Raw genomic sequence first — 25,901 nt, 5'->3', positions numbered from 1 at the left:
ATTGAATGGTAATGAAGAATTGAAAGTATTGAAAATAAGCACCATTTGGATCATCTGGATTGTAGTGGTTATAAGTACAAAATGACAAAAGCTGTTTGATTATGTGATCCCCACTGCCCAATGACAATAAAGTAGCTATATTTTATTTGTGGATAAGATATTAGTTTAGAGTCCGGAGCCTAAAGAGCATAAAAATATACGGTATAAACTAAAAGGGGTATCTAAAAATTTACGGACCAAAACAGGTATAACGTGGAGCAGTCCACGTTAAACCCTAATTTTTTTTCTCATTGTTAGAGAATGATCACGGATTTTTTTTAAAAAGTAAAAAGGTATAACGTGGGCTGATTCACGTTATACAAATAATTTTGTATAACGTGGATCAGTCCACATTTTACAAATATATATATATATATATATATATATATATATATATTGTAAATTGTGGGCTGTCCAACAATCTGAGATAATATTTATCGGAACCAGTACAAAAAAAAAAACAAATGGCCAACTTTATTTTATGAAACACTTAGTATTTTTGCCATACTTTGACTAATGATTAGTCGTGTCTCAAGACTCCAAAACGTCAATATTTTATATAGAACATGATATTTTTTTCTGCGTACAATAATGTAGGCTCAATACATCAAGGATACGTATTCGTTCGGATCGTCATTTTAGGTGTCGAAAAGGTGCCCGAAGTAAGTTTTGTTTGAAAACGGGCACCTTTTCAACACCTAAAATGACGTGGTATTTTTTAATTAAAAAAATACCACGTGGCTTTAAAAAAAAGTCTACCCATTTTTTTTAATAGACATGTTTTTCTAAAGCCACATGATAATTTTTTTTCTGGTGAGTCAGGTCTGGTTTGCTTAAAAAAAGGGGAAGATCACAGATGCCCCTTCAAATAAAAAATATTACCCTCCCATACCCCCATAAAAAATTAAAAATATTTACCCGAGATGCCCCCCAGTAATGATACCTACATGATATATAAATTACTGAGATGATATCATGGAAGATGCTTCAGTTCTTCTCTTAGTCCTCCCTCCATATATAAATATACTAAGACGGTATTATGAATGATCATGTTTATTTATTAAAAATGACACTTTTTTTGAAAAAAAGTTCTATGGTACCATCATCTTATATACATAGACCGTGATGGTATCATGAAGGACTACTTCAGTCCTTCAATGAGACACTCCTCAGGATCGTGGTACCATCATGGTATATAAATATATTGAGATGGTATCATGGAGGACAGTCCTTCTCTTAGTCCTATATGATATCATCATAATATACAAATATACTGCGATGGTATCACAGAGAGGAAGGGGTTTGGCCGAGGGGTATGCTGGGTAAATATTTTCATTCGATGGGTGTAGAAGCGAAAATAGTTTGGGAGGGGGTATGAGTAGGTAAATATTTTGTATTTTGGGCAATTAGTTATCTTTTCCCTTAAAAATATGGGTAGACTTATTTTTTTTAACGTCATGGAGATATTTTTCTTAAGCGAATCAGACCCGATCCACCATATTTTTTTCTTACTATGTGACTTTAGAAAAATATGTCTACTAAAAAAAATAGGTAGAATTTTTTTTAAAGCCACATGGCATTTTTTAATTAAAAAATAAGCTAAATAATTTTTTTTTAAATTTCGTTAACGAAAAGGGTATGAATGATCATGTTTATTTATTAAAAATGACACTTATTTTGAAAAAAAGCTCTATGGTACCATCATCTTATATACATAGACCGTGATGGTATCATGAAGGACTACTTCAGTCCTTCAATGAGACACTCCTCAGGATCGTGGTACCATCATGGTATATAAATATATTGAGATGGTATCATGGAGAACAGTCCTTCTCTTAGTCCTATATGATATCATCATAATATACAAATATACTGCGATGGTATCACAGAGAGGAAGGGGTTTGGCCGAGGGGTATGCTGGGTAAATATTTTCATTCGATGGGTGTAGAAGCGAAAATAGTTTGGGAGGGGGTATGAGTAGGTAAATATTTTGTATTTTGGGCAATTAGTTATCTTTTCCCTTAAAAATATGGGTAGACTTATTTTTTTTAACGTCATGGAGATATTTTTCTTAAGCGAATCAGACCCGATCCACCATATTTTTTTCTTACTATGTGGCTTTAGAAAAATATGTCTACTAAAAAAAATAGGTAGAATTTTTTTTAAAGCCACATGGCATTTTTTAATTAAAAAATAAGCTAAATATTTTTTTTTTAAATTTCGTTAACGAAAAGGGTATATTTGCACTATTTGTGTAACGACAGAGGTATATTTGCACCATTTTGTAATGACCAGGATATACATACACCACTTTGTTAACAGAGGTATATCTGCTATAAATCGCAAAATTGAGGGTTATAATTGCACCTTTACCCTTTTTTTAATAATATTAACGTAGAGATTTATTATCGCTTTTTGCATGTCCTCTAAATTTAATGTAGCAGGGTGTGGGGACCGGTGGGAGTGTTTAGGGGTGGGTTGGTGGAATATCTTTTGTGGGACTTATTTTTTTTTATTTTTATTAAAAAAGTCATTGTTCTCATTTAAAAAAAAAAATTATTTTGGCATAGAATTTTTTTTACCACACGATCATGACAAAATTGGAATTCATACCTAACACTTGTACTTCAATCACCGCAGTATCTGCATATCAGAACATTCAAAGTCTTCGAAGAGCAATCTCTACAAACGAATATGTTTCGTATTTTATTTCTAATCTTATAATATGGCTTTGAAATTATATAAAATATAAAATAAAAATAATAAAAGGAAAAAAAGGTACACAAAGAGACGTGTTTGACTGAACCGCTACTTAAAAAAAACACGTTACACGTGTAGTCGTGGGCTCGTAGCCATCACAAATGGCCTCCTTTTTCTGATGAAATTGTTGAAGCTGACTTTTTAATACTAGTTGACCTGACCATCCTTTGGATTTTCGCGCTGGCTCGTGCTGTTTTTTTTTTTTTTTTTTTTTTTTTTTTTTTTTTTACCAATAGAGGTCTTTCTCACTGTTTTAGGATCAAGAATGAGTAAGGGAAGACCAACAAAAAGAATGCTTGGGCTGTTCGGCTCTCCTTTTTTCCTGTCATTTTGGCTTTTGTTGTGCAGATCAAAGAAATGAAAACTATCCATATAGAACCTGCGCTTTCAGTCGAGGGGTGTAGAAGCGAAAATAGTTTGGGAGGGGGTATGAGTGGATAAATATTTTGTATTTTGGGCAATTAGTTATCTTTTCCCTTAAAAATATGGGTAGACTTATTTTTTTTAACGCCATGGAGATAATTTTTCTTAAGCGAATCAGACCCGATCCACCATATTTTTTTCTTATTATGTGGCTTTAGAAAAATATGTCTACTAAAAAAAATAGGTAGACTCTTTTTTAAAGCCATATGGCATTTTTTTAATTAAAAATAAGTTAAATATTTTTTTTTAAGATTCCGTTAGCGAAAAGGGTATATTTGCACTATTTGTGTAACGACAGGGGTATATTTGCACCATTTTGTAACGGTCAGAATATACATACACCACTTTGTTAACGGAGATATATCTGCTATAAATCACAAAATTGACGGTTATAATTGCACCTTTGCCCTTTTTTTAATAATATTAACGACGAAAGTCTTCGAAGAGCAATCTCTACAAACGAATATGTTTCGTATTTTATTTATAATCTTATAATATGGCTTTGTCAAATTATATAAAATATAAAATAAAAATAATAAAAGGAAAAAAGATACAGAAAGAGACGTGTTTGACTGAATCGCTACTTAAAAAAAAAACGTTAGACGTGAAGTCGTGGGCTCGTCGCCATCACAAATAGCCTCCTTTTTCTGATGAAATTGTTGAAGCTGACTTTTTAGTACTAATTGACCATCCTTTGGATTTTCACGCTGGCTCGTGCTGATTTTTTTTCTTTTTTACCAATGGGGTCTTTCTCACTGTTTTAGGATCAAGAATGAGTATGGGAAGACTATAAAAAGAATGCTAGGACTGTTCTCCTCTCCTTATTATCCTATCATTTTGGCTTTGTTATGTAGATCAAAGAAATGAAAATTACCTATATCGAACCCTGCGCTTTCAAATAAAAATTGTTTAGTTTGTATTAGGAAATTTGTTCATTCGATTACTTATGCATTTCATTAATTTGATTTCTCCCTCAAAATTACTCAACCAATAGCTACATATGTAACGTGTCAACTTTATCTTTTCAAAATAAAAATAAAAATATGGAGCATATTTCTATTAGTATTAACTTTTCAATGGATAAGCTTGACAGCCGAAGTCTCAACATATATTCATCCGTGTATTCACAAAATTCTTACTGTGCCACCATTATAGCTACCTAACTAGTTTTGATAGACTATGTAATAGTCTACGTAAATATCGTAAATATTAGGATAATATTTTTATCATTAGCAATATGTATAGTAATTAGGTCTCATAATTTAGCCTAGTATTATGCGGATAGTTAGATACCTACTTTGTATATAATGACTTTCATACATCAATACAGATCACAGATTGGTTTCTTACATGGTATCAGATTAGGTTTCCTTCCTCTCCTCCTAAACCTAGCTGTCACCTTCCCTCCCTCCTAACCCTAGCCGTAGCCGTCCTCTTCCTCCTCCCTCTTCTCTCTTCAATGGCTGAGAACAAAAATTTTCATTCTGTTTTAACTGTCAGGAATGTGAAATCTTTAATACCAATCACCCTTGACATGGAAACCGGCCATTATCACGAATGGGCGACACTATTCAAAGTTCTAGCCCGCATCCATTCCGTACTTGAGCACATTATACCACCAACTGACACCACCGGATGAAGGCGGCTAATCTTCCGCTTTGAAAACGGCTCGATGCGGTGGTCCTTAAATGGATATATGCCACCGTATCCCATGATATTCTTACCTCTATTCTCGTGGCAGATGATGTTGCGGAGAAGGCTTGGAATCGTGTAACACCCTAATATTTTTTTTCGTAACACCCCAATTTTTTTTAAGAAGAAAAAAATGTATATTTTTTTTAGTTACGTTTTCGGGTGATCTGACTTTGGGAGGCCATAACCCCATCAGTGTTTGAGAATTTGGGAAAACTCCCAAAATGAAAGTTGTAGATAATTGAAATACCTTTCCAATCATAGGTCGTGGTCTTGTATGTGACATTGGTATAAAGAGTTATGGACGTTTTAAGGCAGAAAGGTCAAGCTTGGTAGTGAATTCGACCCAACCTGATTCCAAGTCGGGTCAGGCCCATTTCCTTGACATTTAAGGGATATTTTCAGCCTCCCTTCTTCATTTCCATACCAAGAAATATCCAGAACATTTTAGAGAGAGAGAGAGAGAGAACTCCTAGGCTAAGAAAAGCCATTTTGACCAAAATCGGAGCCCTGAAATCCGAAGCTCGTGAAGAGAAAAGTGTTGTACGCTGCATTGCCTTCAGTTTGAGCCAAAAATTAGCTAAGAAGGAGAATGTTGACTGGCTGCTGCATACTTACGGTAAGATTTAGGTCCCTTTTTCATTGTTAACAAGTTTGTTTAGAGATTTAACGGATTAGAACGGAGAAAATAGCGTTATAAACTTGTTTATTGCCTTGTTGAGATTTATGGATTAGGGGATGTTTTAGTTGAATTAAATAGGTGGAATTAGTTGAGTTATGATGTATAATGATTGTTGATGTTGTTGATAAGTTGCTATTTTCGAAATTGGGAGAATAAAGTGTATGAAAATATCGTATACAAAGCGTATAATGGGCTGTTTTATATGATTTTTGTGGCTGTTTTGTGATAATATTTTGGGGCTGTTTTATATGATTTTTGTTGCTGTTTTGTGACAATATTTTGGGGCTGTTTTATATGATTTTTGTTGCTGTTTTGTGACAATATTTTGGGACTGTTTGGTGGTTGTTATGAACTATTTTGTGGGCTGGAATATCAAGGGAGTTGCTGCCCAGATTTTTGTTTTGCAACCTCGTTTTTTGGTGGGACTGCTGTTAGTGTTTTTAGCATAACTCCTTGCGTAAAGCTCCATTTTGAGTGATTCAAGATATTCTGGAAAGATATTTCATAGACCTAAAACTTTCATTCAGGCTCTAAAACCCAGTTTTGCCTTTATCTACTCAAAAAGGGGTGATGAAGTACAGGGGAGGTGCGGCCCAGATTTTGTTTTGAAAATCCTACATGGACTGCTGTTAGTATTTTGAGCATATATTTTTGTACAAAATTGTTGTAGGGGTGATTCAAAATTTTCTGATACCCTAAGACATGTATCTACAACTTTCATTGAGAGTATAAAGTCTATTTCCCCCATTTACCCCTTCGAAACTGAGCAACAATACAAGACAATAGTGCTGTCCAGAATTCATGTTTTGATAGTTTGGGCTGATTTTCATTGATTTCATATTTAGTTTCGATGTGCTGATACTTTTGAACTTAAGTAGATATTTGATTGTGTATTTAAGATGTATATTCTCTTGTACAAGCTAAGAGGAATTGTTTGACGAAGTGGACTTTGGTTGGTCTATGGCGTAGATGATTTGAACTCCTTGAGTTGTGGTAAAACTTATTGTATGGTAAAACGCTAAGGTTTGTGTATAAACTTGATCTTGAAATATCTTATTTTCTGGAATTTTGAAGTATCTTGATGGGTTTTTTCCTTACTCTTCGTCTTATATTATGGTATGATTATTATCTCAAGTATTGCAAAACTTTCGCTAAATCACCCACTTGTACGAATTGCTTGATTATTTTGCATTCTTGTTGGGACTTTGTCCTTCTTGTTACAGTGACTTGTCATTGATATTGGCATGCCCCTCGATTCAGATCTTGCCCATCTTGACTTTGGATTTACATTTCGTCTTGATGATGGATTTTCGTTCATTTTCGAGTACGAGTGGAAAGCCACTTTCAACATGGTTCTTGATTCTCTTGATATTGGGTGACGACCCTTCTTGATATGGGCTTCGATCCTTCTTAATTTCGGGGCTTCGACCCGTCTTGATATTGATTGTGCTTAGTGTGATGGCATGACGTACATATTGGGCGAAATTGATTATTTTGACAACTCTTTTGAATTGAATTATAAGCTTTCTTGATACTTGAGCCTTAGAATATTAGTATTGATATTTTGAAACCCTCCAAGGTTTGTGTTCGACACTTTGACATACTTGTTCACTTGGGCTTATTCTTACCTTATTGAGCCACCTACGACGAACAAGGGAATTGGAGAATTTAATGGCTTCAAACCCAAAGTTTATACAGCACTAAGCTTTATGCTTAGCGATAGTTGTTTTCTATCGTAGATAATGTGCGAGATGAGATATGAAGATGGCCATTTGGAGTAGACTTTTTGGGAGCCCTTGTGAAGATCACATTTGCATATGCATCTAGTTTTTATAAATTTTTAGGGACTTGTACATGATACATGTGTGGCACTTATGTATGAAATTTTGAAGACTTGTGAAAAACAAGACCATATGCTTGTAACTTGAGCTTGGTGACTTGTTTTGCTATTTTAGGGTGTGCTTTTAACCCAAGTCATGCCACGTATTGGGTTTATATTTTGTCTTGTAATTATGTACAAAGGATGATAATAGTTTTGAGAAAATCACTAGTTTGAGTTTTGTGTATCTTATGGACCCGTAATGGTGTTGATTTGGAAATAAAATTTCAAAAAGAAATTTCTTAAATGTGTTGACCAGTTGAGAAGGGAATTACCATTTTAAAATGATATCCTTATATTGTATTTCATCCAAGAATTCTTCGGAGGGTGCAAAAAAAAAAATGTCGCACTTTTAATTTTTTTCGCATGGGCCTTTTTCCGCTATTAAACATTTTTGTGTGAAATTAGCTTTTGTTTTGTAAGTCGTGTCCTTCCAAAGGGGATGCTACAAATCGAGTTGCTCAACTTTTCCAAGATAACAAGCTCTCAAGGGCAGCGTACCTTGAACCTGAATTCACCACCACAAAAATGGCCGACTTCGGCTCAGTTATGGCCTCGTATAATAGGCTAAAGTCACTCACGGATTAGCTTGCCAACGTGGGGTCGCCGATGTCCGACCAACGTATGGTCTTGCGCCTCCTTGCAGGCTTATCGGAGACATATGCACACTTTGTCACCACCATCCAGAAGAAGGATGTATTGTCCTCTTTCTCTGAAGTGTGCTCCACACTCAAGATCGAAGACACCGCTGCCAAGGAACGTGCCCGCGATTCTATTCCCGCGGCTCTCCTTGTTGATAATGATACTCCCTCCCCACCACCTGGCGGCACCAATAATTTAACTAACCGTCATAATAATAATAGTGGCATAAATTCCAGCAGGAACAAGGGAAAGGGGAATAACAACAACAACGGTGGAAAATCCTGCCGCGAAGACGGCGGACAGACCAACCACGGCACAGCCACCCGCAGAGGCCTATTATTGGCCTGCCTGGCCGCCACAGCAGTGGGCACTGCTCCCCTGCCCATATCCTACCAGGCCATGGCAGCAACGTCCCACGACATCACGACTCGGTATTGGTCTTCTCGGTCCGGGTCCACGCTCACCTCAGCAGGCCTATTCCATGCATGGTCTGTCCTACTCTAGGTACACTTCAATAGACATGGAGGCGGACATGCACACTCTGTCCATGCATCAACCAGATGATAATTGGTACATGGACACTGGAGGGACTTTCCAGATGACTGTCAACTCAGGTACTCTCACGTCTTATTTTAATTTGAGCAATAATTCTGGAATCATTGTTGGTAATGGTAGTACTATTCCAATTCAAGGTTATGGTCATACATCCCTACCCCCACCTAATCCCCAATTACATCTCCAAAATGTCGTGCATGCACCAAAACTCACCAAAAACCTTATTTCTGTACGTAAATTCACTAAGGACAATAATGTTTCTGTTGAGTTTGATCCTCTTGGGTTTTCTGTGAAGGATATACCGACGGGGAGCCGCCTAATGAGATGTGAGAGCACCGAGGAATTATATCCTATCACTTCCACAAAACGGACCATTCCACCATCAACCTTCATTGCCGCATCACCTAGCTTGTGGCATTCCCGACTCGACCATCCGAGAATTGCTATCCTTAGTTCTCTCTGTAGTAATGCCTTAATTAAATGTAATAGGGCCCGAACTTCTTTTTGTACCTCTTGTCCTTTAGGGAAACACGTTAAATTGCCATTTCATGATTCTTTGTCATTTACTACTATGCCTTTTGATATCATTCATAGTGATTTATGGACATATGTTTTCTTTCTTGATGATTATAGTAATTTTCTTTGGACTTTTCCAATATCCAACAAGTCTCAAGTTTATTCTACTTTTCTATCTTTTAAGGCATTAATACAGACTCAATTCGAAAGAGACATAAAAAACATTCAATGTGATAATGGGCGGGAGTTCGCCAATGGGCATTTTCAATCCTTTTTAGCCTCCAATGGTTTAAATTTCAGATTTTATTTCCCTCATACCTCTCCTCAAAACAGCAAAGCGGAAAGAAAAATTAAATCCATTAACAACATAGTGTGATACTTTTCTTGTACACTCCTCTATGTCCCCCTCCTTTTGGCATCATGCTCTCCAAATGGCCACATACCTCCTTAATGTGCTTCCCACCAAGGTCCTTGGGTATAAATCACCAAGGTAAGTTCTTTACTAACGAACCCCTCCTATTATCATCTCCGGATTTTTGGATGTCTATGTTATCCCTTTTTTCCCATCTACAACTATTCATAAGTTGCAGGCAAGATCCACCCCCTGTGTATTTTTGGGATATCCGTTGAATCATAGAGGATATAAATGTTATGATTTATCCACCAACAAAATCATCATATCAAGGCATGTCATCTTTGAGGAAGCTCAATGTCCCTTCTCAAAATTTCACTCACCAACCCCAACTTCTTATGATTTTTTGGACCATGGGATTTCTCCATACACCCTGCATTTTCTATCGCAGCCTACTCCACTCGTCGTCCCCTCGGTCCATCCCAATCCCCCCACTGCCTAGTAGCCCCTTCCCCCCACTGCTCCACCCGTGACTGCCCATCAACCCTCTGACCCTTAGTACAAACATAATCTTGTCAAACTTTTAAATCAAATAGGGATGAAATACATAGTAAAATTTTCAGAAATATTCTTTCTCGTAGCTGTCAAATTAAACAAAACTGAAATCATATAGAACCTATATCATAATACAAAATAACACATCGGCTGATAGAGCCGCTTACAGAACTGACAACCAATACCCACGACTCTGTCTGCAAAGTCTCTAACATCGATCCAGAAAGCATATCATACAAACTATGACTCGACAACACTCCAGGAACAAAACAAAGCTTGCCAACTCCGCTGGGACATCTTCTGCAGTTTCTTCCACTTATCTGGGTGCACCTGCGTGGCATGAAACGCAGCCTCCGAAGAAAGGGGGTCAGTATGGAATATGTACTGAGTATGTAAGGCATGAAACACAGAAAACAGAACCATATCCAAAGCAAACAGTACAAGAGTGAGTACATTATCCAGATTATCAAAGCGCTCATTTTCCAATCACAAATCGAGTATACAGAGGTTGTATGTCAGAATGGTGCAGATTCCGAATATTAGAATATTTGTTTCCAGACACAGATCATGTATGCCGATATTTTATGCCAGAAGAAGTACAGAAGGTACCAAATGCCAAAATGTTTACTTTCCAAACACAAATCATGCATGCCAGAATCATATATCATATATGCATATAACGTGCCCCGGCCCTCCCGTGAGGGACGCGGTAAATCATATATCATGTAAACATATAGCGTGCCCCGACCCTTGGTGAAGGACGCGGTGAATCATATATCATGTATGCATATAACGTGCCCCGTCCCTTGGTGAAGGACGCGGTGAATCAAATCATGTATGCCAACGTCATGTATTATATATGCATGTAACGTGGCCCGACCCTCTTTTGCGGGACGCGGTGAATGTACCATCCTGGCCACCACCCTATCATCATATCATAATGTCATCATATCATATATAACATGCCCCGACCCGCAAGTGAGAGGGACGCGGTGAACAATGCAGAGGAGTACGCACGAGAACATATCCTTGCCCGGGCTCAGTGAAGGACATACTGAAGCTGCATGAATAAAGTAGTGCGAAACCATATACATATAAATCGAGATCCGATAGATAGGTATACTTATTGACATCTGAAGGTTCAGAACAAGTTTCAAACCAATCGGAGCTAGTATAAGAAAGTTACGGATATGTTACCACAGAACCTTTACGGACATTTCAGAAGCCATTTTTTGAAAACCGAAGCAATAATCATATATACATATAACAGATTCACGCACACATACTTTTGGAACATCGTACATTGTATTGCTGCAGAACGTGCAGCCCGATCCATAACGTATTATAGTATTGTCGAGGAACGTTCGGGCCGATCCAAGATTATATGCAAAAGTTAGAAACATTAACACTTACAGAACCATTTTAAGGACATAAACCCTTATACTTGACTCATTATCCGATTATGCATTAATCTCAACCATACTAAATATACTCATGTCAACAGGCCAATGAGAATCGTAGACAACTCGAAACTTATCGAATAGAACTTTGGAAATCATGGATGCATATCAAAGTCATGTGAGACAGCTTATGGAAATCAAGAACACTAGCCATCCTAGTGGCTCTAAGAATAGGAATCTCTTTGAAATCGTACATACATACCATATGCCTGTTTCATAGGGATCATGCCAAGAAAGAAGGGTAAGCCTTACATACCTGTTCCACGACCAACTAGCTACGCTTATTTGTCCAAACTTGATAATCTACATTCAAGAGAATTGACATAATCATTAGATTCATCGACATATACTTCTCTTAGTTTTTCAAATGAATTCACTTATATTCTATCGAAATATCGGCAGCATCTCCCCTGTAACTACACCATCCCCGAGAATCTAACTCGGCTAAATCATCAACAACAAACCCGAGAACGGAACTCGACCACATTATCAACAACAATACCGACAATCATATCTCCAATCTTCAATAATTTACTCAAAATGCATTCTAACATTAATAACTTATTTTACATAATTCAACGACATTTCATTTAGGTGCCAACCAATTATTACAACTCAATCCACATCCTTCCAAATTAAATAAGCATCAATAACACATTCCTTACTTTCAACTTCATGAACTAGATCAACAACCTACACGTCAACAACTTCCCTTCAAGTTACCAAACTATCATTTTCATCATAGAATCCACATCGACAACTACTAAAATATCAAATAGAATCAATTCACCATAACTTACCAAACAACCCCTTATTCGTACATAACAACTACATGCATATTTTCATGAATTTTCCATCCATTTCTATACATTACAACAACCAACACACTACATAAATTAACCCATTCTTTCTATACAACATCACACATACACGACCACACCCACACATGCACGGCTACAACTTATCATCCCTATTTTCATAAATTCCATCCATTTTCACATACTACAACATACACAAACATCCTTAACATATAATAGAAGAAAAATTCTTACCCTTTTCCACTTAAATAGAATTTTTGCACTTGTCACAAAAGTGGTTTTTTTGCTTAAAAATATTTCCACGTTGAAGAGGGTCTTGAACTTAGTAGGAATACTAGAAAATTAGAATTTTTGGAGCAAAGATTGTTGGCTTAATTTTTTTCTCCTTTTTCCTCACCTTTCGGCCTCTTTTTTTTTTTTTTCTCTTCTTTGTTTTGTTGTTCTTGAATCTTCTTGAATAATGAAGAGCTTGCGGCCCATTTATCTTATTTAATACATGGATTTAATTCACACGGGCTTGGGCCATTTTTATATGGACATGGCCGGCCACCACAAGAATTGGGCCTCTCTTGTTCGTTTTTTTTTTCCAAGCCCAACTTCTTTTGGGTTCATATTTCGTAATTCACGAAACTAATTTTCGAAATTCAAATTTTTACCCTTAGCCTTCCTCGATATTTCCGCATCAATATTTTTCATGGCTAACATATATGTATTAACTAAAATCAAAGTATTACCTTATCTCTTACAAGTCACAATTAATTCGATTTATCCAAATGTGCGAAATCACGGGATATAACACCTTCTCCCCCACTGCTCAACCCGTGACTGTCCAGCAGCCTACCTACATAGTCACTAGAAGCAAACATGGGATTTTTAAGCCCAAACAACTGTTTAAGTAAAACACTTCCACCACTCCCTCCATCTCACCTATCCCGCGAAATCCTGTAAGTGCTTTGAATGACCACAATTGGAAAGATGCCATGGTTGATGAATATAATGCTCTAATTAAAAATAAGACGTGGGAGTTGGTTCCACGTCCCATTGATGTGAATCTTATTCGTTCTATGTGGATCTTTCGTCACAAAAAGAAATCTGATGGTTCTTTTGAGAGGCACAAAGCCCGTCTTGTCTGTGATGGCAGGTCTCAACGGGTTGGAGTTGACTGCGATGAGACTTTCAGTCCGATTGTCAAACCGGCTACTATTCGCGCTGTCTTGAGCATTGCATTTGCACACTCTTGGCCCATTCATCAGTTGGACGACAAGAATGCTTTCTTAAATGGTAATCTTAATAGACTGTTTATATGCATCAGTCTATTGGGTTTAAGGATACAAAGAATCCCTATCATGTCTGTCTCATAAATAAATCGTTGTACGAACTTAAGCAAGCTCCTGGTGCATGGTTCCAACGCTTTGAAGATATGTTTAGTTTTTCACATAGCCGATCTGGTCACTCTCTCTTTATTTATTGTCGAGGTTCTGACAGTGCTTACATTCAACTATATGTTGATGATATTATTCTCACAGCTTCCTCAGATACCCTCAGAAAATCCATCATGTCTCTGCTTAGTGCCGAATTTGCTATGAAGGATTTGGTCCCTTTAAGCCATTTTCTGGGTATTGCTGTTACCCGGACTTCACACGGCATGTTTCTCTCTCAGAAAAATTATGCAGCAGATATTATAGAGCGTGCGGGCATGACTGCCTGTAAGCCGAGTCAGACACCGGTTGACACCAAAGCCAAACTTGGTGCCACGGCTAGGCCTTCTTGCGATGATCCCACACAATATCGTAAGTTGGTCGGCGCGTTGCAGTACCTTACATTCACAAGACCAGACATCTCCTCTGTGGTTCAACAAGTATACGTTCACATGCATGATCCAAAGGTTGCACATGTGCATGCTCTAAAACGCATAGTACGATACATTCAAGGTACTATTGAGTTTGGTCTCCATCTGTACAAATCCTCCATTGCCTCTCTTGTTTCTTATACAGATGCAGATTGGGGTGGTTGTCCAGACACTCGCTGATTCACATCCGGTTACTGTGATTTCCTTGGCGATAATCACTTCTCATGGTCATCCAAACGGCAACCTACTCTGTCTAAGTCGAGTGCCGAGGCCGAATACCGTGGCGTCACTAATGTCATCTCTGAGTCCTGCTGGCTTCGCAACCTTCTTTTGGATCTCCGTTGTCCCATCCGAACAGCTACATTGGTTTATTGTGATAATATTAGTGCCATATACCTATCAGGTAACCCAGTTCAGCACCAACGCACTAAACATATTGAGATGGACATACATTTCGTACGTGAGAAAGTTGCCCGTGGAGAAGTCCGTGTTCTTCACGTCCCGTCCCGTTACCAGATCGCAGACATCTTCACTAAAGGTCTTCCGCGCATGCTCTTTGATGATTTCAAGGACAGTCTAAGCGTACGACAACCTCCTGCTTCGACTGCTGCGGTGTGATAGACTATGTAATAGTCTCCGTAAATATTGTAAATATTAGGATAATCTTTTCATAATTAGCAAATGTATATTAGGCATGATCTCTTCTTTGTGTATAGTAATTAGGTCCCATAATTTAGCCTAGTATTATGCTGATAGTTAGATACCTACTTTGTATATAATGAATTTCATACATCAATACAGATCACGGATTGATTTCCTAAAAGTTTGAATGCGAAGAGCTGTGTGAAGAAAAATGATTACTTAATTATTTGTTGGCCTCGTGTTTATTAGAATACTCCAATTTTAAATTGGTTTCAGCTTAATTATTCATCGTCTTCTGGTTGGCATTGGAGATGTTATATTCAGATTTATTCAATTTTTTGGGTAGTTAGACTCTGCAAAAATTAATGTCACACGGCATGAGGTCCATTCTACATTTTATTATTCTTCAAGTTACACAATTTTAAACTGTTATATGCAATTTGAAAATATTTCGTGTATATCATTACATTCAATCGTTATAACAATTGACACTGTCATATTTAAATGGTGACAGCAAATTAATTAGCTCACATTGAATATGATCGTATGATTAGTTTAAGACTTAAGCTAGCTGCCTCAACTGTGCGATTAATATTTTCTGCAACCAAAAAATAAATATTACTTTTTAGTATCACCATCTGCTATTCGAAATTCACTAGCTTAACTAATTCAAACATACAAAGACATGAACCAAATGTGGGTTTAGGACTATGGTTAAAATTTTAGTCTTTTTAAGTTACTGAATTCTAAATTAATAATTTATATATATTAAATAGAGTTCAGAGGCCGCGAATTGTACATCCGTCCCTCATTCAAACCCGAAAATAGATAAATCTCATTTATCAGACCACACTACTCCAGTTTTACAAAAAGAAAGTGGTTATTGGGTCACATGTACGGAAAACGCCTCATATCATATGTAGTAGTATTTTTTTCTCGTATTTGAAATATATACTCGTGTAATATTTTTCTCTGCTGTCTACTTCTCAACGTGCACGGTATATTTTTTTTTTCCATTCAAATTTCAAGTGGAACTGTTTTCCTTAGGCGGCTAAATTAGAATTGTCAAAGCAATGCATCCAACATAATATTGTATAGAGGATATTATGTTCCCTCCATATATATATATATACGTACTCCAAAGCGTATAACCTCATATTACAAGTGATATTTCCAGTAAAAATATGTCTTTTGTTATGGCATCCCTCAAGAATCTGTTGCTATCCCCTCTCCTTAGTTTCATCCACAAAGATTTTCATAAGATCTTTGAGAGAATGACTCTTGTCGACAAATTTTTGTTTCTGGTAATTCTTTACTTTAGTTTATTGTGTATCCCTAATTCATGATTGTTTCTAGTATGTGCTCTTTGGTGCCAAGAAATTTTTTTCCCTATATATTCAGGTGTTTGGTTGTCAGAAAATATTTTTGGAAAACACATCGTCGACCCTGGCTTTTTGGCCGAGATTGCTAATTTCCTTCATAGTTATCTCATTTTATAACTTTATATCATTGTTTTTCCCACCATTACATATTACTATCAATCTATAATACTAAGAAGTTTCATCAAAACACAATCTGATTTATATAATTATCAACCGTTAACAGATATTTTGCGAAAATTATTTTTCACTCTCCAACCACATAAAATAAGATATTATCGAAAAATAATTCAATCATACCAAACACCCTTTAATGCCTTACTACAACAACAACAACAACAACCCAGTGAAATCCCACAACGTGGGGTCTGGGGAGGGTAGAGTGTACGCAGATCTTACTCTTACCAGGGTAGGACGACTGTTTCCGAAAGACCCTCGGCTCAATAAAAAAATATAAAAAAAGGTCAGATAAGGCTAAGAGATTCAAAGCGATATGAAAATGAAGTAACGCAAGCGACGCAGATAACATAAAATAATCAAAACACAGGAAATAACAGATAATAGCATAAATCAGAGCACAGAAAATTATACTACGATAATGCGACTACTAATAATGCCTTACTAATTGAGAAAAAATAAATTTTACATTTGGAAGACAGCCTCGATCGTAAGACAAACTTTCCGCTGTAATATATATATATATATATATATATATATATATATATATATATATATATATATATATATATATATATATAATTTTATTTTATTTTTGGTTTAAATTTTGTTTTAATTACTGTGATGACATGCATGCAGATTGTTCATTTCGTTGATAAACGGAATCTGTGGCACCGGCTACCGGTGTTCTTTGGGCTACTTTATCTTGGAGCGCGACGGCGCCTTCATCAGGAATACAATTTGATCAACGTTGGTAGAACACCTACCGGCGTCCGATCAAATCCAACGGATTATCCTTATAGAACTGCTGATGGTAAATACAATGATCCCTTCAATGAAGGAGCAGGCAGTGAATTTTCTTTCTTTGGAAGGAATATGATGCCTGTTGATCAGCATAATAAGGTACTACTGTATATATAACTGCTTCTTGCCCTCTTTTTTAGTTTGTATGTTATAAATTACTATAATCAACCCTTTATTATTTATCATTAATATAATTATTTATTAGGAAGCAATTTTCTCCTTCATTCATTTATTTTATTTTATTTTGGTAACCGAATTTTTCTTCGTTGTTCAAAACTTATTAATGGATATGTTTATTAAGATTTATTTACTTCTTGAATCCTGTCAAATCATCTTTGACTTTCTATATAGGCACGTTCAATAAGTTAGATGAGATAAGAAAAGGAGGTAGTTCATAATAAAATCAAGGCAAAGTAAACGCTGCATTTTAAAATCACTATTTTAATGACAGGATCTGAAGCCGCCACTAATAGGTCTGGTAGTCCTTTATAGATGACATAATAATCTTTGCTATTATTGACTTTATTATTATACCGATAGGCAAACTGTCAAAGTGAATAACATGCGTCCTTTTCGGGTTACAAATTTCTTTTTGCTTATAGACGATTTAGTTTTCAGTAACTTAATGATAAAAGAATTATTTTAATTTCTTTTTCTTCTTTTATGAAAAATTTAAATTTAGTTAAAGAAGCCCGATCCAATGGTAGTAGCAACGAAGCTGCTAGCCCGGAGAAACTTCGTGGACACAGGAAAACAGTTTAACATGATTGCTGCCTCTTGGATACAATTTATGGTTCACGATTGGATCGATCATTTGGAAGACACTGAACAGGTCAGCCTACTTGTTTTTCTTTTGATAATGAAATGTGTTCATTTAATTTGTGATGTACTTTTTTGGTAATATTAATGTTGTACACAGATTGAGCTTAGAGCACCTAAAGAAGTTGCAAGTGAGTGCCCTCTCAAGTCCTTTAAGTTTAAGAAGACCAAGGAAATTCCTACGGGCTTTTATGAAATCAAAACCGGTCATTTGAACAGTCGTACCCCGTGGTGGTAAGAGCCCTAAGTTCATGCTACAATCATGAGTAAATATCTGCCTTCTTGTCACCAAATGATGGCCTAAAATTATTCTCCTTTTCGTCCAATTTAGCCAAACTAAATGTTGAATTAGAAAAGAAAAGAGGGTGTTAATTAATTTCGCACATGTATTCTTAATACAGTAAGTGATCTAAAAAGTCTAAAGAAGGATATAATTCGATCAAATAACTTTAACATATTACATAATTTCTTAATGGGTGTACCAAAACCTTAAACGATATTACTTTGGACAATGACGATATGCTACTTATCAAATTAAAGAAAGCATATTTTTGTTTTTATTTATTTATTTTTGTCTCATATACGTGCACGTATATGAAGGGACGGAAGTGTAATTTACGGGAGCAACACAGAGGTCTTGGAGAAAGTGAGAACATTTAAAGACGGAAAGTTGAAACTATCAGAAAATGGTCTCATCCAACAAGATGAAAATGGGAAAATCATCTCTGGTGATGTTCGCAACACTTGGGCGGGACTTCTGGCACTGCAAGCTCTCTTTGTTCAAGAGCACAATGCTGTTTGTGACGCTTTGAAGGTAGTAATTACTCCATATAACAGTTTAATTTCTGTATTAAAAAAATTAATTACATTAATTTTACATAAAATAGAAATTAGTAACGTAAAAAATAAAGCAGGTTATTATCTGCTACAACAAATAAAATACGCTAACAATATATATAAGTTTAACCTAGCATACATATTATATATGTTTATCATGAACTCTCAAATCTTTTAAAACTTGATTTCATTGTTTCAGAAAGAATATCCAGAATTGGAGGACGAGGACTTGTATCGTCATGCAAGGCTTGTCACGTCTGCTGTCATTGCAAAAGTTCACACAATAGATTGGACTGTTGAGCTTCTCAAAACCGACACCATGCTTGCAGGAATGCGTGCAAATTGGTTAGTGCTGATCTCTAACACTGGTTATTCTTACATTTTGTCACGATTTAACTAGTCGTTGTGACTAAATAATCTTGATCGCAGGTATGGATTACTAGGAAAGAAATTCAAGGATACATTTGGTCATGTTAACATTGGAGGTTCCGTTTTTGGTGGTTATGTGGGAATGAAGAAACCTGAGAATCATGGGGTACCCTATTCCTTAACTGAGGAATTTGTAACTGTCTATCGGATGCATCAACTCCTGCCCGATACGCTTCAACTGAGAAATATAGATGTCACACCTGGACCTAATAAGTCTCTTCCGTTGACTAATGAGTAAGGCCTCATTTTGTGTATATAATTAATTTACGTGGATATTTAGTAGTTACTTTTGCTATAACAATAAAACTTCTGTATTTTATACATTATAATAGTATAGAGTCAAACTTTTTTGGTCGCATTGCAATAACTGTAATTAATTTATCCATTACAGTAGTATTGTCACTTAACTTAATCCAAATAAGGTCCAAACCAACCCATCAAGTAGTTAAACTTGCTTTTATATATGGGTAAAATTTTGTGTCCTCAATGCTATAGCGTGGTTAAAATTCAGTTAATTTAATAAGAAAAAAGTAATTTTGTGATTTTAATATATATTGTAGTGGTTAAAAATCATTTGTCTTAATGTGATAAGAATGATATTATGAATACACTATTATAATGCATACAGTACTATTATAATGCATATAGTTTAATAATTATACATAAACTTAATATATAAATTAAATGAAATTGCAGAATCCCAATGGGAGAATTAATTGGGGGCAAAGGAAAGGAGAATTTATCAAGAATCGGGTTTACTAAGCAAATGGTTTCAATGGGCCACCAAGCTTGTGGAGCTCTTGATCTTTGGAATTATCCAGTGTGGATGAGGGATCTTGTTGCCCAAGACGCTGATGGAAATGATAGACCGGATCATATTGACCTTGCGTCCCTTGAAAGTAAGTACTACACATTTTCTACTAGAACCATAATAAATGAAGTATGTCAATGATCTTTATTTATTATCACAATGAAGTTATAAAATACTCCCTCCGTTGACGTTCACTTGTCATTTTTAGCATATCAAGAAAAGATAAAAAAAAATCTAGTTTTACCCTTAACATTAATAACTCATTCTCCAAGTCCAATGAGATTATACACCAATTAATATGAGTATTATAGTAACATACATACTTCATTTACTAATTCTTAAGGAACTTGCAAAGTTAATAGTGGACAAGAAAAAGTGAACGGAGGAGTACTTTTTACCACATTAAAGTAATTAAAATATATGTAATTTATTCACATATCACAAATGAGCAGAAGGTCAAATTTTTGACTTTTGGTTATACCACGCCAAACCCTAGTCACTCTGTAAATTCTACGTCAAAAAGGAAAAAAAATTCCCCAATGTAAAATTTTGATTACCTTTATTTTTAAATAAATGCATATTAGAACATTTCTTTGTTTCATTAAAAATATTTTGAAACATTAGTGAATTAGATTAGATCTATTTTGGTAATCCACTCAATTCATTGGTTATGTTTGGATGGCAGTTTATAGGGATAGAGAAAGAAGTGTTGCTAGGTACAATGATTTTCGAAGGGGGATGCTGCAAATTCCAATTTCTAAATGGGAAGATTTGACGGATGATGAGGAAGCTATTAAAACGCTTCGTGAAGTTTATGATGATGATGTGGAAGAATTGGATCTGTTAGTGGGACTCATGGCAGAAAAAAAGATTAAAGGCTTTGCCATTTCTGAAACTGCCTTTTTCTTATTCCTCGTCATGGCATCCAGGTTTGTAAATAAATAAGAATATTTTCATGGATACTATAAAGATTAAATAACTTAAGATTTGCTAAAAAATATATTACACAACTAGGTCAATTATAAAGTGATTACAGATTAGATTTTCAAGACATCAAATTTTGTATACACAACTACAATATTGTAACTTGTTATTATAGGTAATTTGTCTTAATATTATCTTAAGCATTAATTCTCTTAAAGAATTACTATAAGAGAAATTTGTTTTGCGAATTTGCAGGAGGCTAGAGGCAGATAGATTTTTCACCAGCAATTACAACGAGGAAACATACACAAAGAAAGGATTAGAATGGGTGAATACAACTGAAAGTTTGAAAGATGTGCTGAATCGTCATTACCCAGAGATGGCTGAGAAATGGATGAATTCAAGCAGCGCATTCTCTGTTTGGGACTCTTCTCCAGAATCTCATAATCCTATTCCACTCTTCTTTCGTGTTCCTCAGCCGTAGATCTCTCATCAGTATATATACTTATCGAGACAACCACATATTGCAATTTTACAGTATTGGTGCATGTATAATAAAATTTAAATATGTAAAATAGTATGTTTAATTATTTTTTCCCTGAAAATTTGTATTTGTAAGATACATTGTTCTACTTTTACTTGTTTTATTGCTGCGCCAGTTTATGAAATTGATTCAGTTTATTTTTAATATGACTGCCCTGGGTTAGAGTTGATGTTGTTCATCTCATCTACTGTTTCTTAATAAGAAAATTACAATATTACTTTATTTTTGTAAATACTATACGCCAGCTCAGTGAGGCTGCTTACTGATCAATTCTTCTAATTAAGACGCTTGTATCTAATCAAAACCCAAAAGTGTCAAACTCAAAATAGAAGTGGTCGAAACAAGTTTTTATTGGTCCAGAAAATATTTTTAAAAAAAAAGAGAGAGAGAGAGAGAAAGAGCCAGCGGTAATCATTTATTCTTTATTTCGCGCGTAATCGAATCAATCGTTAAATCAATTATTGGCCAGCTCAGTGAGGCTACATGTTGGGCCTGCACAAAATATTCTTCTATTTTCATGGGTGATTCAATTTTTTTCACTCCGTAGTCCGTACTGATTACTTATTAGGTATAATCCTCAATGAACCTACCTGTATGACGTATCATAATGGAACTCCATCAATACAACCTTTGGGGTCGTCTGGTTTGGTGTGTTAAGAAAAATAGCCTTGTAGCCTTAGATAAAACAAATCCTAGCGTATTCTTATTTGATAAGTAAGACTGAACAGTTTTTTTTAATTTGTGTAGTATCCGTTGACCTGTGAGTTTAATATAGAGTACAGATAACTGGTAAACTTCATGAATGGTCACTTAACAATCACTGTTTTTCATCAAAGTCACTTAATTATATTTTTTAACACAAAAGCCACATAACTATCAATTTTTTTTTAACCAAAGTCATTTAACTATATTTTCTCACACAAAAATTACACCTACAACAAAATTCAACTTCCGATGGATAATAGTTTTTTATTTTTTTATTTTTTAATCTAATAGATACAATCAACTAAAAAGAATCAAACCGATGCTAACTCATGCAAATATTAAAATAATAAAGAAACAAAACCAATCCTTCACCAAATATATGATCCTTCTCTCTAGAAGCTCTCAAGCCAAATATGTGTGAATTTTATTGACCATTTTTCCGAATATATATTGAAAAGTGTTACATGTTGGATAGTAGAAAATTGAATTATACGATGTACGTAATAGTTATTACTATTTGCATCGGATGTAATTGTAGACAATAAAGTTCGCGTCGAGAAAATAATAATCAAGACAGGAAAATATCGCAACAATCCTGGTATTTGATTTCGAAATATGAGTGTTACACTCTCTATGAATCCTCTGATTCTTCAATTCAATAATAAACTCAAGGGCTTTTGACCTTGATCTTGAATTTGGTGGGCTTGATCTTGAACTTGTACTTGGATTCACGGGCTTGAAGCTTGATCTTGAATCTTCGTCTGGATCTCTAGAACTTCTAAAAAAATACTTGAATGCTTTTAGCTTGTAGGAAAATTTGTGGCGTTTGATCCACGAGCTCTCCCTGGCTTCTTGTTAGAATTTCTGTCCTTTTTCTGAATTATGAGACCCCTATTTATAGTTGTAGGATGTAGGAGTTGTGATAAGGACAGGCTTCTTTCGACCAATCAGATTTAAGCTGACATGTCGATATTTGATTGGCCGGAACATGTCACTTGTACACGTGGCGCATCTTCATTGGTCTTTTATTTGACTAGGCATGTTGCATCATTTTGCCACGTGACATGATCCTATTGGCTCCTTCGTTTGACTTGGCGCGCCACGTCATTTGACACATGGCGCTGATTTGGGCCTCTAGGATTAGATGACATCTTGGGCTTAGCAAAGTGGGTTCATCATTTGTAGCTCAAACTAATGGACTAGCCCAATAAAATTGAATCATTAATCAAATTCACATTTATTGGACTTAAATAATTAAGTCAATCATATTAGCTCAAAACATTTATTTGGACTAATATATCTTGAATTTAATATAATCCAAATTTTTTGTGAATTTAAATTTAATAAAATATCATTGTCCACAAATGCCCCCTACTTCAAGACTTGTCGGAATATAAACTCATGAGATTTCTCAGAGACTAGTTTTGAAGTACCAATGGAACCAAACTGAATTTGGGTCAAATTTAGAATGAGAATTATCCATGCAATTCATTTGCACGGCCAATTGCTTGGAAAGCTTCGGTGACCATTTGTCATGGATGGAGACAAGATCACATTATGTACATGCTGCTAGGGATTTTCAATATGTTTTTGTTGGAAAAGAAATCCCTTTCATTGAAATGATTCTGCATGAATTACAATGTTGCATCCTCCATGACGTACGCAATTGTCATCGGTCGGTGATTGTAATCCTATTCTGTCTAGAATTTATGTGGTAAGAAACAACTTCGTTTGGGTCTAGAACTCCAAATTACCAATATCACCGCCACCAGTGACCAAATCCAAATAGGATACAACTCTTGGTAGCCGCCCCTTGATATCTATAAATAGCTGTGTGATTCTCATAATTTGTCAATCCTAAATCCAGTGAGCTCTGCAAGCTATTCGAACCCGACTTGCAAGCATCAAAGTTTGAGATTTTTTTTTAGTTGGTTTTGCGTTTTTATTTAACAGTCTTTCCTTTTTCTTTTTCAGGCCCAAAACACATAAAATTCATTAGGAATCAGCTTAAGGTGCAAGAGATTAACATTGCCTCCGACACCTTGAGACTGACAAGTTCTTGCTCAAGAAGATGGAATGCCCTTACTGATAGAATGCTCTTATTGATGAATACCCTTATCAGTGGGATGTCCATATCGACGGCTTGCCCTTTATGATGGAATGTTTATATCGACGGAACTCCCATAATGACGGAATGCATTTATCGACAAAGTACCCTTATCAACGAAATACTAAAGGACAAATCCACGACACCAATTTTTCATATCGACGAGACATCAAAGGACAAATCCACGACGCCAAATATCCACTTCGACATAACATCAAAGGATAAATCCACGATGCCAAATGTCCATATCGACAGATATTAAAGGACTAACCCATGACTCCAAATTTCCATATCGACGAAGTATCAAAAGACAAATCCACAAAATAATCAGCTTAGGGTGCGAGAGACTAACATTGCCTTCGACACCTTGAGACTGACACGTGGAGTTACTTTCAATGACGTATCCATGAAACATTCAGCTTAGGATGCGAGAGATTAACATTTGTCTTCGACACCTTGGGACTGACAAGTTATTGCTTAAGAAGATGGAATGCTCTTACCGATGGAATGCCCATATCAGCATAATATCAAATGAAAAATTCATGATGCCAAATGTCCATATCAATGGAGTATCAAAGGATAAATCCACAACGTCAAATGTCCATATCGACAGAATATCAAAGGACAAATCACAACACTAAAGTTCCATATCTACGGAATATCAAAGGGCAACTCCACGACGTCAAATCTACATCGATGGAATATCAAAGAAAAAATCACAGCGCCGAAGTTCCATATTGACGGAATATCAAAGGACAACTCCACGAAGAGGCCAGTTTAAGGTGCAAAGGGACAAAAATTGTCTACCTTAAGGCATGGAAATTTAGAGATCCTTTTAAGGATAAATATGCCAAGGGCCAGCTTAAGGTGCAAATTGACTAAACTAGTCCACCTTAAGGCATGGAAATTTAGAGATATTTTTAAGGATAAATCCACCAAAGGCCAGCTTAGGGTGCAAAGGGACTAAATTTATCCACTTTAAGGCATGGAAATTTAGAGATCCTTGTAAGGATAAATCTACCAAAGGCTAGCTTAAGGTGCAAAGTGGCCAAGTTAATCCACCTTAAGGCATGGAAATTTAGAGATCCTTTTAAGGATAAATCCGCTAATGCCAGCTTGAAGACTATACTTGGTCAACTTTGAATACTTCAACTTACCACATGGTGGATTTGAAACTTCAACTTGCCACATGGTTTATTTGAAACTTCAACTTGAAGACTCAACAGATTTGGAGACTTCAACTTTGCAAACATGGCAGATTTGAACTTCAACTTGAAGACTGGCTTGAAGACTTCAACTTGAAGATATAATAAGTTTGGACTTCAAATTGATTGACAAATTTGAGGACTTCAACTTCAAAATCTGCAGATTTTCAGACTTCAACTTGCTGAATTGACCACTTGCTAAGAGACTATAGTCATCCCGTTGGAGAAACCCACTTTATGGAGATTTACCCCCTTTGAACCATCAGCATTTGGTGAAGGTCTCTATTTCAATGAAA

At 35.8% G+C, this 25,901-nt stretch overlaps 1 protein-coding gene across 1 annotated transcript; it reads left to right on the top strand.

The window, feature by feature from the left end:
• Positions 1–16,010: 16,010 nt before the first annotated feature.
• LOC132624801 (alpha-dioxygenase PIOX) lies at positions 16,011–21,732 on the top strand. The gene is made up of 10 exons (XM_060339525.1): positions 16,011–16,168; positions 17,060–17,323; positions 17,907–18,056; positions 18,144–18,277; positions 18,644–18,857; positions 19,080–19,225; positions 19,310–19,543; positions 20,006–20,208; positions 20,806–21,049; positions 21,300–21,732. The coding sequence occupies exons 1-10, from the start codon at positions 16,049–16,051 to the stop codon at positions 21,526–21,528; spliced, it is 1,938 nt and encodes a 645-aa protein (XP_060195508.1). The 5' UTR covers positions 16,011–16,048; the 3' UTR covers positions 21,529–21,732.
• The last annotated feature ends 4,169 nt before the right edge of the window (positions 21,733–25,901 follow it).

This window comes from Lycium barbarum, chromosome 12, assembly GCF_019175385.1.
Source record: "Lycium barbarum isolate Lr01 chromosome 12, ASM1917538v2, whole genome shotgun sequence".
In the NCBI taxonomy this organism is placed as follows: Eukaryota; Viridiplantae; Streptophyta; class Magnoliopsida; order Solanales; family Solanaceae; genus Lycium; species Lycium barbarum.
The sequence above is the reverse complement of the archived record's forward strand: the minus strand, read 5'-3'. Positions and strand labels throughout refer to the sequence as shown.